Below are 16,222 nucleotides of genomic sequence, written 5' to 3'. Positions count from 1 at the left end.
GTGGGTTCGAATCCCAGTTCGCCCAAATTATGTTTCTAGGTTTGTCAGCGCCATACCCGTGCTCGTGGGTTTCACCGAAGTAGTAAACGTCTGAGACCTGCATCACGTGGGGCTTTCCTCCCACATTAAGCTGACACGCCGCGATATAACTGGAATTATGTTCAAAGCGGCGTTAAACCTAACTCACTCACTCACTCACTCACTGATCCTTCCAATTATCGACCCATTTCATTGACTAGCTGCGTTTGCAAAACCATGGAACGCATGGTCAATAATAGATTAACTTGGTTCTTAGAATCCAATAACTTAATCACAAATATTCAATGTGGATTTCGTAAAAATAGCAGTTCCATCGACCATTTAGTTCAATTGGAGTCATTCGTTAAGAATGCCATTATAAACAAACAACATACAGTGTCCATCTTTTTCGATCCAGAAAAAGCATATGACACTAGATGGAAGTATGGTATTTTAAAATATTTACATGATTTTGGATTGCGAGTCCGTTTGCCTCAATTTATATCCAAGTTTTTAACTGACAAGCAATTTCAAGTCCGCATGGCGTCCACCCTGTCAGATCATTATTATCAGGATCAGGGTGTCCCACAAGCAATATTTTGTCTGTCACTTTGTTTAGCATCAAAACCAACAGTTTAGCAAAGTTTTTAAAAGATTCAATTGATGGATCGTTGTTTGTGGATGACTTTAATGTTTCTTGTCGTGGTAAGAACATGCATACGATTGAGAGGCAATTGCAATTGTGTTTAGATAAAATCCAAAAATGATGTCTAGAAAATGGCTTTAAATTTTCCAAATCTAAAACTAACTGTGTTCATTTTTGCAGAAAATATAAACCTCACAAAGACCCAGAACTAATATTAGACAACACCAGCATTAAAGTTGTAAAAGAATCAAAGTTTCAAACTATACCGAGCTCTTATACGCTCTAAACTTGATTATGGCTCCACCATCTATGGTGGGGCTCATAAGAGCAATTTTAAATTATTAGACACCATTCATCACCAAGGCCTGAGGCTTTGTCTTGGAGCCCTCCGAACTTCACCTATTCACAGTTTTTATGTGGAGGCTGATGAGCCATCCCTCAAACACCGACGCATTAAATTATCCTTACAGTATATCTCTAAATTACGTTCTACTAAATCAAATCCAGCATATGACTGTGTTTTAAATCCTCTGTACAATAATCTCTACAAAATAAAGACATCTCTTTTTCCACCACTTGGAATAAGAATACAATCTGATGTTTCTGCTGCCCAAATCAATCTTGAAACCGTAGCCCCCACCCGGCTGTTCACTTCTCCACCATGATAGTTAGTGAAGCCAGGGGTGGACATAACATGAAGTAAACTCAATAAATCCGACACAAATCAACTAATTTATCAACATCAATTTAATGAATTACGAAGCACGTATGACACTATATTTACAGATGGATCCAAGGATGGTGACACTGTTGCCAGCGCCACCGTCATTGGATCCAGAACTATCTGAACCAGATTACCAGATAAATGTTCTATTTTCACAGCAGAGGCAAATGCTATTTTAACAGCTCTAAAATACATCCACAACCACAATAAACATAAACAGTTCATTATTTTTTCAGACTCTCTTTCTTGCATTCAAGCTTTTTAAAACATGTCTTCCACGCATCCACTTTTAATAGAAATTGTTGAATTGTTTAATGATGTTGCTACTGGCCAATACGCCATCGTTTTCTGTTGGCTACCCAGCCATATCGGTATCACAATGACCTATGCTGCTGCAGAAGCAGCACTCAACAAATCTGTGACACCACTTTTGCTCCCATACACTGATTACAAGCCAGTGATTAGATCCTATTTTCGTGATCTGATGCAAGTGGGACACCCAAGTAGGTATTAATAAATTACATGAAATAAAAACAACTCTTGGTTACACCTACTGGGGATGTCAGTCCACATTTGAAATGTCATAATACAACGATGTCGTATTGGCCATAGCAGGTATATTCATGAATATCTCTTGAGGATCCTCCATTGTGTATCCCTTGTGATTAGAGAATCACAGTCAAGCATATCCTGCTTGACTGTATTGATTTTGCCATCACAAGGGATAAATATTTCAAATCGTCATTTGTTAAGGATCTCTTTAGCAGTATCAATTCTTTTAGTTCTAAAAAAATTGTACGTTTACTGTCCTTCGTTGGCAGGTTTTTATATCAGTTTAATTGTATTTATAAATTTTAACCCTTGATAGTCACGATATGGCTGAAATATTGCCGATTTGACATAGAATTTCAACTCACTCACTCACTCACTCAACGCCCGGACTCTTATTGCTCGACTTGTTCAGGATTCTCTTCAACAAAACAACGTGAATGTCATCCCCTGGCCGGCCAGCTCTCCTGATCTCTCACAAATCGAGCACATGTGGGATTAGATGGATCGGCGCCTTCGACGTCAACCACGTGTTCCACAGACACTCCAGGAACTTCGAAACATGCTCCAGCAGATATCCCACAGGACTTTGTGCGACGCCTGGTCCATTCCATGAGTGAGTGAGTGAGTGAGGTTTTACGCCGCTTTTAGCAATATTCCAGCAATATCACGGCGGGGGACACCACAAATTGCCATTCCATGAGACGAAGATGTGTTGCTTGCATCGCAACCAGAGGTGGATTTGTAAATTGACATTTTGGCATGTTCATGTTTTTTTTTATGAAATCACGCATTTTCTGAAGTCAGTATGGCAAATTCAACCATTTGAATACTTACAGGAGTCTTTTATCTGTTGCAAACCGAAATTGTTTCAGATTTGGTAAAAAACATAACTTTGCAGTCAATCTTATTCAATGTCACAGGAACTTTTGTTGTTCAGTATATATGTTCTGTATTCCTTGTAATAAAATCTACAAAACCTTTAACTGCTTATAAACGACATCTTGGTCGGTTGGAGCAGTTATCTTGATAAATTTACAAAAGGAAAACTGTCTCACCTGGTTATGTCCTCTAAATCTCATAGCATCGTGATATAAATTTGATGGGCCGTTAAAATTCTTACTTTTGGTAACAAAAAGTGGAAAGTACTGCAACTTCAGACAATCTTCAACACGGTACGTTTCAAATCTCATGAAACAAACAGCACAATTTCGAGCTATCAACATGGGATTTACAATAGTACAATATGCCGTGTTGATAAGAGTGTTCAATGTATTTTGATGTCAGCATGTCATTTGATGTCATCTCGACGTGACCCTGTACCGATGGTATGGTATGTACTTATCATTCGACATTCACTTTGTCTACACTTATCACAAATGTATTTTATTAATAACCTGACAGGTGTCAAGTGCTGCGATCACGTCGAGATTACAACCTTGAATAAAACATTTAAGAGTCCATGTTGTTGAACAGAGGTTTCCATATTTTACTGCAGAATGTTACTACTGGTTCTGTGCACCTTGTTGCTGTGGGAGGAGGCCTTCTCTGACACAACCGTCACAATCCACAACGAGTGGCTTGCCCAGGGTGGACGTGTCCATTATGAACCCCAAAGATGGAACAAACACAATGGGCTCACCGCACGGGCCCTAATTGCGAATTGTAAATCTATCGGAACGGCTCCCGGGCGTTGGGTGAACAGTGACCTGCGATATAATCTCTTTGCAAATGTACGTATAAAGTAAAAAACATCTTCCATGCAGAAAGATTTCAGGAAATATCATTCAAATATTATGATTTCAATATCCCCGAGTGCCCATCGATCCTTGCTTTAACTGGCATATTGCGAGGAGGCGTATTGAAATGTTAATGAGGCGGTTGGAATGTGTGAGCTATTATATATATTTATACATGCTCACAGTGCAGATCAGATTACATTTTCCAATGTGTTCCTTTCCTGCAAATGATGGTTTCAATCCCAGTAGAATTCAGGGTGTCACATATTGGCACTTTAGATCAAAAACAGAAAATCGCCGAAAGGCGTCACTTTGCAAAAAAATACATTAACCTTGACCTGTGCAATCTAGACCTGCGCTATGCCTGCGTTCACTGATAATGTGTAAAGAACGTAAAACAATCTGCGATCAGGCATGTATCACTGTACGAATATATTATATGCATGCAAACTTGTAGTGAGTGAGTGAGTGATTATGGTTTTACGCCGCTTTTAGCAATATTCCAGCAATATCACGGCGGGGGACACCAGAAATGGGCTTCACACATTGTACCCATGTCGGGAATCGAACCCGGGTCTTCAGCGTGACGAGCGAACGCTTTAACCACTGGGCTACCCGACCGCCCCTGCAAACTTGTAAGTAAACTTGTCAAATGGTTTGCAAAGAAATGCAACTCGACATTCATCAGGTGACAACATATAAATTGAGTTGTTAGAACATATCGTGTATTTCTCAATGATCTTTTAAGGAAAAGCATTACACTTAAACAACAATAATGAATCACAGGACTCATATTCATACCATCAATGTACTCTTTTCAAAATAAAGGCATGAATGACTATTCGCTATGATAAAGTGACTGGAAAGTCTTCTTGTCATATATAAAACATATACATATACGTTACATCAAAAATGAAGTAGCATGCAATCATCATCGATGTTTCATACCAGTATTACTTCGACAATGCTGCTTGCGATAACTTATGTTAATTTACTCCCAACATGGAAGCCATGCAAAAAATGAAGATTTATTCTTTCATAGGGAAAACTGGCAAATCCATACTATATTATTATTATTTTATTCAGTGGCCTCAAAACCCTCATCGCCATGGTTACCCAGACCCAGCCTATCTCCAGGACCATGCACTCCAGAAAGGGACATGGGATACCTATATGTTTCAACTGAATGGCTATGGGAGTGCCATCGACAACATGGTCTGGGAAATGAAAGGTCTTAGTCATTTAATGGGCTTAAGAAGTGTACATGTATAAAAAGAGGAGGATAAAGATTAAAAGATAACTGTAAGGCGAAGCTGATGCAGAACTGGTTTTGCAGTGCATCTAGCATTACTGTTCCATGGGTCGTCGGTTAGATCGGTTGGCTGGTTGGTTTGTTGTTTAACGCCGTACTCAGCAATATTCCAGCTATATGACGGCGGTCTGTAAATAATCGAGTCTGGACCAGACAATCCAGGGATTAATATCATGAGCATCAATCCACGCAATTGGGATCGATGACATGCATCAACCAAGTCAGCGAGCCTAACCACCTGATCCCGTTAGTCGCCTGTTACGACAAGCATAGCCGCCTTTTACGGCAAGCATGGGTTGCTGAAGACCTATTCTACCCCAGATCGTTGCTTAGAATCTAGTTTAGCTCCTAATATTTCTGTCGCCGAATAACCATGACCTATATTTTCTCCAAATGTGTTATTAATGTGTGCAACTAAACCTATCCACACACACTCATTTATAAGTAGTTTAACACGGGATGAATATGTTTGGGTCACATTTGTTATGATTGTACACGTAATACATGTTAAGATTCTTTATAGGTTTGAGCTGGCCAAACTGGATGAATACGTCTAATCACCAAGGTTCATTCCCAAACAATGTTGATGCTGCAACAGAGTTTGTATCACTTATGGTTCAGAGTGCCAAGGACTACATAGGAGGACGAATTCCCCGTATATTTGAAGTCATCAATGAACCTGATTGGTCCCCAAAGATAATTGACCCACAAACGAATATAAACTACCACAAGGCAGTCGCCGATAAGCTGAAGTCGAGATTTGGAATGAAAGTTGCCGGACCATCGTACACCAGTATGTTGTTACGACAAGCAGACGAAAATAACTTCAGCAACTGGAAGAGAATTGCAAAGTTTCTGGACATGTCTCTTGATCACTTGGACTTTTTTTCTTTCCACTCCTACAACCGTCTGCATATAACAGGTGGAAGTCATACCTACTCGGGCATTAACCAAGCTCGTCTGGTTGCTTCTCTTGACATGGTGGAAAATTACTCTTATCAAAAGAAAGGACGAAATGTTCAGTTAGTTAACACTGAATTTGGATTAGATCTACTTAATCTTGGAGTTAGCCCCAATTTTGAAAACGGAATGACAGACTTTGAAACCATTTATCAACAAAACGGCTTCATGTTTACTTTCCTTACTCTGAGAGAGTTTATTGACAGAGTCACAGCGTACCTCCTCTCAAATGAGCAGTACCCGGGTCATACTTCCCTTCGGAATTCCATATTTACCAAGGATGGTCATCCTCTTCCAGCGGCCAAATTCTACATGTTTTGGAAAAACTTTATTTATGATCATAAGTTTCTCAGAGTCTCAAGTCAATACGATGGACAGGAGAGAATAGTTGCACCACTTGCCCTTGCCAACCCTCACACCAAAGAGATGGTGGTCCTTCTTCACAACTTTGACAGTAAAATTGAGAATGTAAAACTCGACTTCCCCAACAATTGGATAAACCCTTCTACAGGTGAAGAAACTTGTGTTGTGTTCGAAAATGGTAATCCAGCTATTCATTCCGGTTACCATTTCGACAGATCTAAGCTTCATGGTGCCGTCAGTCTCCCTGGATCATCAACCTGCTTCTACAAGTTTAAAACCAACTACAACTTTGACGGAATACACACGGACAACCAGATCACATACTATGGCAAGGACATGGTCATCCCCATCATCAACGGACATGCTCAGACCAACATCCATCTACCTAGCTCTGGCTATCATACATCTCATCTTAGAGTGGGAGTTAGCCGAGACAAGAATGCTAATGCAAAACCTCGTAGTGTTGTTTTCAATGGCCACACGCTGTCTACAAGCTACATGCTGTTTGATGCTGAGAAGACTGTGGGGAAAACAAAATGGAACGTGTGGGTGTTCATGGTCCCTCCCTCTCAGATGAAAACAACAAACACCGTCAGTATGACCTATGATGGGAACGGTGGCCACGTGACATCCGTCGCACTCGTTGCTGGAAAACTTCAGTAAATAAAATGCCCTCAAAGAATAGTTTGTTTGTTTTGATTCATATTCTACACGAGGAATGATGTGCCAAGAGAAGGTGGCATGTTGGTTGGTTGGTTGGTTGGTTTGTTGTTTAACGCCGCACTCAGCAATATTCCAGCTATATGTCGGTGGTCTGTAAATAATCGAGTCTGGACAACCAGATCACATACTATGGCAAGGACATGGTCATCCTCATCATCAACGGACATGCTCAGACCAACATCCATCTACCTAGCTCTGGCTATCATACATCTCATCTTAGAGTGGGAGTTAGCCGAGACAAAAACGCTAATGCAAAACCTCGTGGGGTTGTGTTTAATGGCCACGCATTGTCTTCAAGCTACATGCTGTTTGATGCTGAGAAGACTAAGGGGAAAACAAAATGGAATGTGTGGCAGTACATGGTCTCTGAATCACAGGTCAAAACAACAAACATCGTCAGCATGACCTTTGATGGGAACGGTGGCCACGTGACATCCGTCGCACTTGTTGTTGGTAATCTTCAGTAGATAAAATTATCTGAACGGATATATTGTTTGTTTTGATTCTACTTTAGGATTGATATCCCAAGAGAAGGTGATATGAGGATACAGATAGATATGTTCCACTATACAAATTGAATGATACCATTTTCTTAAGCCATCTGGAATAGATGGTTAGTGTTTTCGAGATATATTTTGTATCACAATCCAATAAATATGCACTTAGCAGGAATTTTGAGTAAGCTCATTATGCAGTTTTTCCTTGCCCAAAATGTGCATAGCATTCGATAAATGATTAGGTAACTGTTCATGTGAACAAACCTGGCTACACATCAATTGGCATTAAATCATAAATAAGGCACTCTACTAAGACAAAGTGAATAAAAATACGTCTTAACATTTAATCATCTTGAACATTACATTTTATGATGAAGATATTATCACCTTCGTGACGTCCCGTATTATAATTTCACTTTTTTGTTCCCAATATATGTTTTACAGTGCTAGTCAAAATGGTCTTAGCCAAACAAACAAAACCAACAAAAGTGAAAGTGTTTTAATTATATTTTTCAATATAATCTCCTTGTTGTTTTCATTTTCTTCTCATAGCTATACTGAAGCTTTTCAGTTCCTGCCAGGAAGGAGTTTTTGTCATAATGCTTTCCATGAGGATGTTCTTTCAGTTCAGGAAACATGCGGAAATCACTTGGTGCCAGGTCCAGCGAGTATGGAGGGTGAGAAAGATTTTCAAATACACATTGCCACACAGCAGCCATTGCAAGTTGAGACATGTGAGAAGAGGCATTGTCATGGAGTATTAGAACTCCGGCAGTCAGCATTCCTCGCCGCATTCCTTCTTTGAAAGAATCACTCAGATGATGAAGCAAATCAGCATAGTAGGCACCGGTTATCGTCTTTGGACTTTCTAAGTAATCAAACAGTGGTCATAACTTTCTTCAGTGATCTTGAAGACTTGGTGCCAGAGAAGTGGAATGATGCCATTCCATGGATTTACTTTTTGACTTGGGATCATAGTATTAGAGACCCATGTTTCATCACCCATTACTAATCTCTTTTTGAATTTTACAAAATCCACCTCAATTAGCTCTTACTTTTTTTCTAGCAATGTCAATTTTTTTACCTTAAGATAAGAATTTAGAAACGTTGGCACCCAACGAGCAGTATTCATCTGTAAATGTTCATGAATAATAGTTTGATGGCTCAGACCTGAGTATTCCTCAAGTTCAGCAATGGTAAACCGTACATATGACTGTATAGCTTTTCTATCTCCTTGATTGAATCTTCTTTCATGGAAGTTGGACGTCATCAAAAAGGCTTGTTCTCCAAGCCTCAAACAAAACTGCCAAACGTTTAACAATAAAATAGCTATGGCACTTATCTCCATACACGTGTGACATTCGGTCATGAATTTCTTGGGGAGTACTTTTCTCAACAGTCAAAAACTTGATGACTGTTCGGTACTCGTTCTTTTCCATTTCTATGTTCATTTGGACCCCTATCACGTTCAACTAGCTGCCACTTACATTCAAACGGTCTCAACAGACCAAATAGCCTTGCAATGAAACACTACTCAAACAAAAATTCGATTATCTCGTGCATTGTTTGGAATATAATAAATAACTTTATTAACAACAACTCTGAAACAGTAGAGGTAGATTGATTTGATTACAATGTTAATTGATTTTGAAGTCACAAATCCAATTTAGCTTGACTAAGGTACATATATTGTGATTCTGATTCAGCACCGGCCTTTAATAGTCACTGCCGGAGAAAACTAAACAATATGCAAATTGTTTCTGCTCAACATAATTTTCATCAGAACATGTTCTTTACAACAGAGTCGATTGTACAATTCCGACTATATCATGAGCATGTGTTTTTGAATAACTATGAAATAGAGATAAGTATTCTTGTTCGAAAAAGTGAGCGTATCCTGCCCCATCGGTGGCGCCTGTCACAAATACATGCAGAGACAAGTAATTTTTTCACCTGAAAAGAGAGGGGAATATATGGTACACGTCAAATTATTACCTGATGTGTCAAAATTGATAATGTTCTCTACATGTCTACCTTAAAAAGGTTATGGAAGCTTTACCAAGGCCTTGGATGTCCAGCATTTCACATATTTGACCTTAACCTCTGAAGATGAATATGTTACTGTGTCTATGGTCACCACTTTTTGTCACAAAAGCCACATGGATCAAGGTTTTTCCTTAAGTTTGTCATGTGAGATAGTAGTGTATAAATTTAAAAAATCAAATGTTTTGCCACAATTGAACATGACGTCTTTAAAAGGCATTTACAAGTGACACACATCTGGAAGAGAATTTATGGATGTTAACTTTTTCACGAGGCGAATGAAGGATATGAGGCAGGGAGCATATATATATATATATATATATATATATATATATATATATATATATATATATATATATATATATAAGAACAACAAAAGTAATAAGATAACAAATGGTGGCAACCTAAGGAGGGAAGCCAAAAGAAAACAGATTACTTAAAAACTGGAGGCTGAAATACTGCCGATGTGACGTTAAGAATAAACTCACTCATTCAATCACTTAAAAACTGGAAGCCAGGACTAAATTATCACTGATTGGTAAATGACAATAAAAAAATGGACACACGGTAGGCCGGGATAAATTAGCACTGATAGGTAAACGCGAGGCTGGGGTTATTTAGCACTGATAGTGAGTGAGTGAGTGAGTGAGTTGGGTTTAACGCCGCTTTTAACAGTATTCCAGTTATATCGCGGGGTTTCAGCTTAATGTGGGAGGAAAGCCCGAAGTAATGCAGGTCTCAGACGTTTACCACTTCGGTGAAACCCACGAGCACGGTCATGGTGCTGACAAACCTAGAAACATAATCGGTGCGAACTGGGATTCGAACCCACAATCATAGGTTTCTGGCGTGCCCAAGGGACGCAACTCTGCACAGCGAATCGCGGCGCCTTAGACGACTGGGCCACCCGTGCCCACTAGCACTGATAGGTAAAAGAATAGCAATAGTAATGGGCAAATGGAAGTCAGTAAGATAACTGGCACCGACAAAGATCAAATCAATAAGTCTCAAGCACAAGGCAGATATTATTCCGCTGGCTGGTGTCTCCTGATGTCAATGGCTTCTTGTAGTTTTCTTTGTCGCCAGTTGTTGTTGTTGGTAGACAGGATTTCGGTGGCTTCTTCATGATGATATGGTCTTGGTTCTTGAGGTTGTGCTCGGATATGTGGTTTTCAGGTCTCTCTAATGTACTGATGGCCACAGTTGCAGGAGATCTGATATATACACCCTCGGGGGTTAGGACTTACTCTGCTTGTGCCCCTGCCACTGGCTTGTAGATGGGTTTTCATGTTCTTGCCGCTAAAAAAGGTAACATCTATGTTAGCCTTGTTCTTGAAGAGGCGGTAAATCTGATGAGGATATGGTTATTCTGATGGTCAGTGACGAAGCAAGGGAAGCGAATTTGTCGAGGATGATTATTATGATTTAACTGACAAATCATTAAAAGGATTTACCGAGAATGTAGTAACTTCAACTATCTTATCATATCTCCACAAGTTAGGTGTACAGACAATGTTGCTGACAAACGCAAGACGGTCTCTACCTCAATCTGCAGGTTCACTACAACAGTGTGTGTGATCAATTCACTGGATCTCGTCAGTATATGTTCAGTCCACTACAAACTACCAAAACACCAACGGGCCTAACAGCCAGAAAATGTGAGAATGGTTGTAATGGTGCCGATGTAGAGCACGACACGTCATAACAGACAGAAACATAGTTGACACTCATGTTGGCAAATGTCAAATACTTTTTTAATTTTTTTTTTAGAAAATACATGAAGAAATATAATGTTCACATCTATAGATAGTAGCACAATCGGCCAATACATGTATAACACATATTGTTTTGTAAAATGTGACGTTTGCATGGCATATTATTAAACGTTTTTGGAATTTTTCAATATCACACTCGATCTATCTATCTATCTATCTATCTATCTATCTATCTATCTATCTATTTATTCATCTTGGAGCAGTGCCGCTTCCTTTGCCGAGACACGTCTGTCGGCTCGATGAAAAGGACGAGTAACACACTCGTCAACAGTATATATGCATACACAGCAATACAATCCAAGTTTTTTACCTCCCCGTCAGATGGACCTGCAGGTTTTTTAATTGCATTTTCGGATTCATTATTACACACATTAAACACTAAGTGTTTTACCTCGGAACTGTAAAACATGAATTCAAACCATTGTCTGGGCGAATAAACGTGTTCCAAACCACGTTCTACAAGTTTATTATGAGATCGAAAACTCACGTTTTCTCTTTCTTCTGGCCTGGTCATTACTCCAGATGAAGATGTTACGGGCAATTCGATCTTGATTAAGATTTCCAAAACATAATCACAATATAACAGCACTTCGAAATAACGAACTATAGGTATGATCCATATTGCAAAAGACCCGTGAAGAATCCGGGGTAGAATAGGTCTTCAGCAACTCATGCTTGCCGTTAAAGGTGACTATGCTTGTCGTAAAAGGCGACTAACGGGATCGGGTGGTCAGGCTCGCTGACTTGGTTGATGCATGTGATCGATCCCAATTGCGTGGATCGATGCTCATGATATCAATCACTGGATTGTCTGGTCCAGACTCGATTATTTACAGACCGCCGTCATATAGCTGGAACATTGCTGAGTGTGGCGTTAAACAACAAACCAACCAACCATATTGCAAAGTAGACGCAATTTAAGGATAACAACTTCTTTAATCTTGTAAAGGCGACGTTTCGGTATAGATCCTTATACCGTTGTCAAGCAAGGCTGCCTCATTCGTCAATGTCTATAAGTAATGCCTCTCAAACAATGAATCATTTTCTCATCTAAAGCCATGTTGGGAAATATTATATCCCAAATATCTTCTTTGTTACACGGTTCTGTGCAGTATTGACACAGCGACCGAGTCAAGACAACCGTTGTTTCGAATAAACATCCATTTCCAAAAGCTAATTACCAAATCGTTTTTAAGAGAATGTTGTACATTTCAGCGAAAACAGTCTCCACAAACTTATCATGATCTATATAGTTCTGTCTACACTGTGGAGTGAGTGAGTGAGTGAGTGAGTTAAATTTTACATCGCATCGGCAATATTTCAGCCATATAGCGATGGGAACTAGGTATTAAATCTAAAAGATCTGTCGACAAAGGACAGTAGAATAGTAAGGTATATCACAGTTTTTAATAAAACAAACTAGATCATAATTACATTTAAAAAACATATAGCAATAAGAGATTAAGTCCTATCAATTAAAACAAGGCTATAGACCACTAATAACCAAAGTTAGACCACCTTACTGGAGATCATGGGGACTTACAGTACCTATGCTTCCTGCATGACACCCCAGCAGGATTTATATGGAGATTTTAAGTTGTATGTAATAATATCTTGTGAGATGAGCTCGTTTGAAAACATTTTCGCATTTCGTCTTGTGAATTTAATAATAGATCACTGCGAGACACAACCTGAAGATATGACATAAGGGTGTGCCATATATGCACCTTTAAAGATAAAACGTAAAGTACAGAAAGTTAGAGAATATTTTTAGCCCCCACTGCTTTGTTATCTCTAGCAGGAATGTAGCCAGTCCTATGTGAGCCTTTCCTAGCTAGCGAAAGAAATATCTTGTACCCACGAACACCAAAACATGATATACTCAAGGCCATAACGTCCATGTGCCACTACTCACATAAAGAATACAGGAAACCATCATAAAATAGAGTGAGTGAGTGAGTGAGTTTGGTTTTACGCCGCTTTTAGCAATATTCCAGCAATATCACGGCGGGGGACACCACAAATGGACTTCACACATTGTACCCATGTCGGGATTCGAACCCGGGTCTTCGGCGTAACGAGCGAACGCTTTAACCACTAGGCTACCCGACCGCCCCTCATAAAATAGAACATATTCATGAGCCATATGTTTCTTCAGCGTATGCTCACCTTGTTGTTGCGGGGGTTGCACGTAGACACGACTGTCTACAACGAGTGGTTGTCCCCGAGATGGCATGTCCGTTGTGAATTACGATTGGATGAAGACGTCACGATCCTCCAGACCATGATAACTGTTAAATTAACCATTCCCATCTACTCATTTACCAACCTCAGAGTTTCCCTATACAACATCAACGCTGTTACAAGACAAGTGTCTATATTTACATTAAATCTATTATGACAGACAATCAACGCATTAAAAAACAGTTTAAGGGATTTAGTCAAATATCTTCTCTTGTCCTGATTTCATTCTATCAGATGTCTCGTCTTGGTTGCATAAACAACTGCCTGGTGGTTCCGGGCTATAAAGGTCCTCAGTAGCACAACGCAAACAACGGACTAAGAGTTTCGTCTGATTGCCTGCAATGGTGCCATGATGGAGTGGATTAATAGTGCAAGAATTTAGACATTTGTTTACCTCGTCCCGAATCGATTATTTATAGATTGCTTTTGCTTAACCTTGAATATTGGTTACTGAGGCATTTAACAATATTCACTCCAAAGAGAAGCAACACGACGGGAATAAAAGTAGTATTGCAATGCAATTTCGTTGGTCAAGATTCGAGTACCCACATATTACCACCATATTGCTGAAATATTGCTGACGACGAGGCAAACCAAAACAGCATATTAGAAAATATGTGTCCTGTGAATGCATAAGCATATCCTGAAAGGGTGGTATCACAGTGTCCAGCGTTTAGCGGTAATCAGCAATCAGTACCAGACATGCATTATGTCAAAGGTGATCCGACATTGTGTCAGAGAGAAGATCAGCAATTTGTGCCAGACAGTCGTTGTCTCAAAGATGATCCGACATTGTGTCAGAGAGAAGAGCAGCGATCTGTGCCAGACAGGCATTATCTCAAAGGTGATCCGACATTGTGTCAGAGAGAAGAGCAGCAGTCTGGGCCAGACAGGCATTATCTCAAAGATGATCCGACATTGTGTCAGAGAGAAGAGCAGCAATCTGTGCCAGACAGGCATTATGTCAAAGGTGATCCGACATTGTTTCAGAGAGAAGATCAGCAATATGTTCCAGACCGGCATTATGTCAAAGGTGATCCGACATTGTGTCAGAGAGAAGAGCAGCAATCTGTGCCAGACAGGCATTATGTCAAAGGTGATCCGACATTGTTTCAGAGAGAAGATCAGCAATATGTTCCAGACCGGCATTATCCCAAAGGTGATCCGACATTGTGTCAGAGAGAAGATCAGCAATCTGTGCTAGACAGGCATTATCTCAAAGGTGATCCGACATTGTGTCAGAGAGGAGAGCAGCGGTCTGCGCCAGACCGGCATTGTGTCAAAGGTGATCCGACATTTTGTCAGAGAGAAGATCAGCAATGTGTGCCAGACAGTCGTTGTCTCAAAGGTGATCCGACATTGTGTCAGAGAGGAGAGCAGCGGTCTGTGCCAGACAGGCATTATGTCAAAGGTGATCCGACATTGTGTCAGAGAGAAGAGCAGCGATCTGTGCCAGACAGGCATTATCTCAAAGGTGATCCGACATTGTGTCAGAGAGAAGAGCAGCAGTCTGGGCCAGACAGGCATTATCTCAAAGATGATCCGACATTGTGTCAGAGAGAAGAGCAGCAATCTGTGCCAGACAGGCATTATGTCAAAGGTGATCCGACATTGTTTCAGAGAGAAGATCAGCAATATGTGCCAGACAGGCAATATCTCAAAGGTGATCCGACATTGTGTCAGAGAGAAGATCAGCAATTTGTGCCAGACAGTCGTTGTCCCAAAGATGATCCGACATTGTGTCAGAGAGAAGAGCAGCAATCTGTGCCAGACAGGCATTATGTCAAAGGTGATCCGACATGGTTTCAGAGAGAAGATCAGCAATATGTTCCAGACCGGCATTATCTCAAAGGTGATCCGACATTGTGTCAGAGAGAAGAGCAGCAATCTGTGCCAGACAGGCATTATGTCAAAGGTGATCCGACATTGTTTCAGAGAGAAGATCAGCAATATGTTCCAGACCGGCATTATCACAAAGGTGATCCGACATTGTGTCAGAGAGAAGATCAGCAATCTGTGCTAGACAGGCATTATCTCAAAGGTGATCCGACATTGTGTCAGAGAGGAGAGCAGCGGTCTGCGCCAGACCGGCATTGTGTCAAAGGTGATCCGACATTTTGTCAGAGAGAAGATCAGCAATGTGTGCCAGACAGTCGTTGTCTCAAAGGTGATCCGACATTGTGTCAGAGAGGAGAGCAGCGGTCTGTGCCAGACAGGCATTATGTCAAAGGTGATCCGACATTGTGTCAGAGAGAAGATCAGCAATCTGTGCTAGACAGGCATTATCTCATATCTGTGTTGGTATTGTGTCAGGGAGCACATTATTAATATGTGCCAGACAGACATTCACTAATATGTGTTGATATGTCTTTTGTTTACTTGACCATGTCGCATGTTTGACGTCACACAAAGAATCTGCACGTAATATTCTCTAATCACACCCCTCTCAAACATACTGTCGTAATATTTAAGACGTCATCAAGTTACGAGAGCATGTTGTAATCTCCAGAAATAACGTCATGATCGAACAATGCCTTATCGTGAAATAAAGTATGCTTCGTTCTTAATTTTCTTTGCAATTTATCGTGTAACATTCATATATCATGATAATCATCATGGCCATTATATA

At 40.2% G+C, this 16,222-nt stretch overlaps 1 protein-coding gene across 1 annotated transcript; it reads left to right on the top strand.

The window, feature by feature from the left end:
• Positions 1 to 3,390: 3,390 nt before the first annotated feature.
• LOC139457934 (funoran endo-beta-hydrolase-like) lies at positions 3,391 to 6,984 on the top strand. The gene is made up of 3 exons (XM_071239276.1): positions 3,391 to 3,670; positions 4,763 to 4,907; positions 5,512 to 6,984. Exons 1-3 carry the CDS (start codon positions 3,437 to 3,439, stop codon positions 6,972 to 6,974), a joined length of 1,842 nt encoding a protein of 613 aa, XP_071095377.1. The 5' UTR covers positions 3,391 to 3,436; the 3' UTR covers positions 6,975 to 6,984.
• Positions 6,985 to 16,222: the final 9,238 nt, after the last annotated feature.

Source organism: Haliotis cracherodii, unplaced genomic scaffold (assembly GCF_022045235.1).
Source record: "Haliotis cracherodii isolate W230 unplaced genomic scaffold, xgHalCrac1.p SCAF_12, whole genome shotgun sequence".
Classification (NCBI taxonomy): domain Eukaryota; kingdom Metazoa; phylum Mollusca; class Gastropoda; order Lepetellida; family Haliotidae; genus Haliotis; species Haliotis cracherodii.
This window is presented reverse-complemented; position numbering and strand designations above follow the sequence as displayed.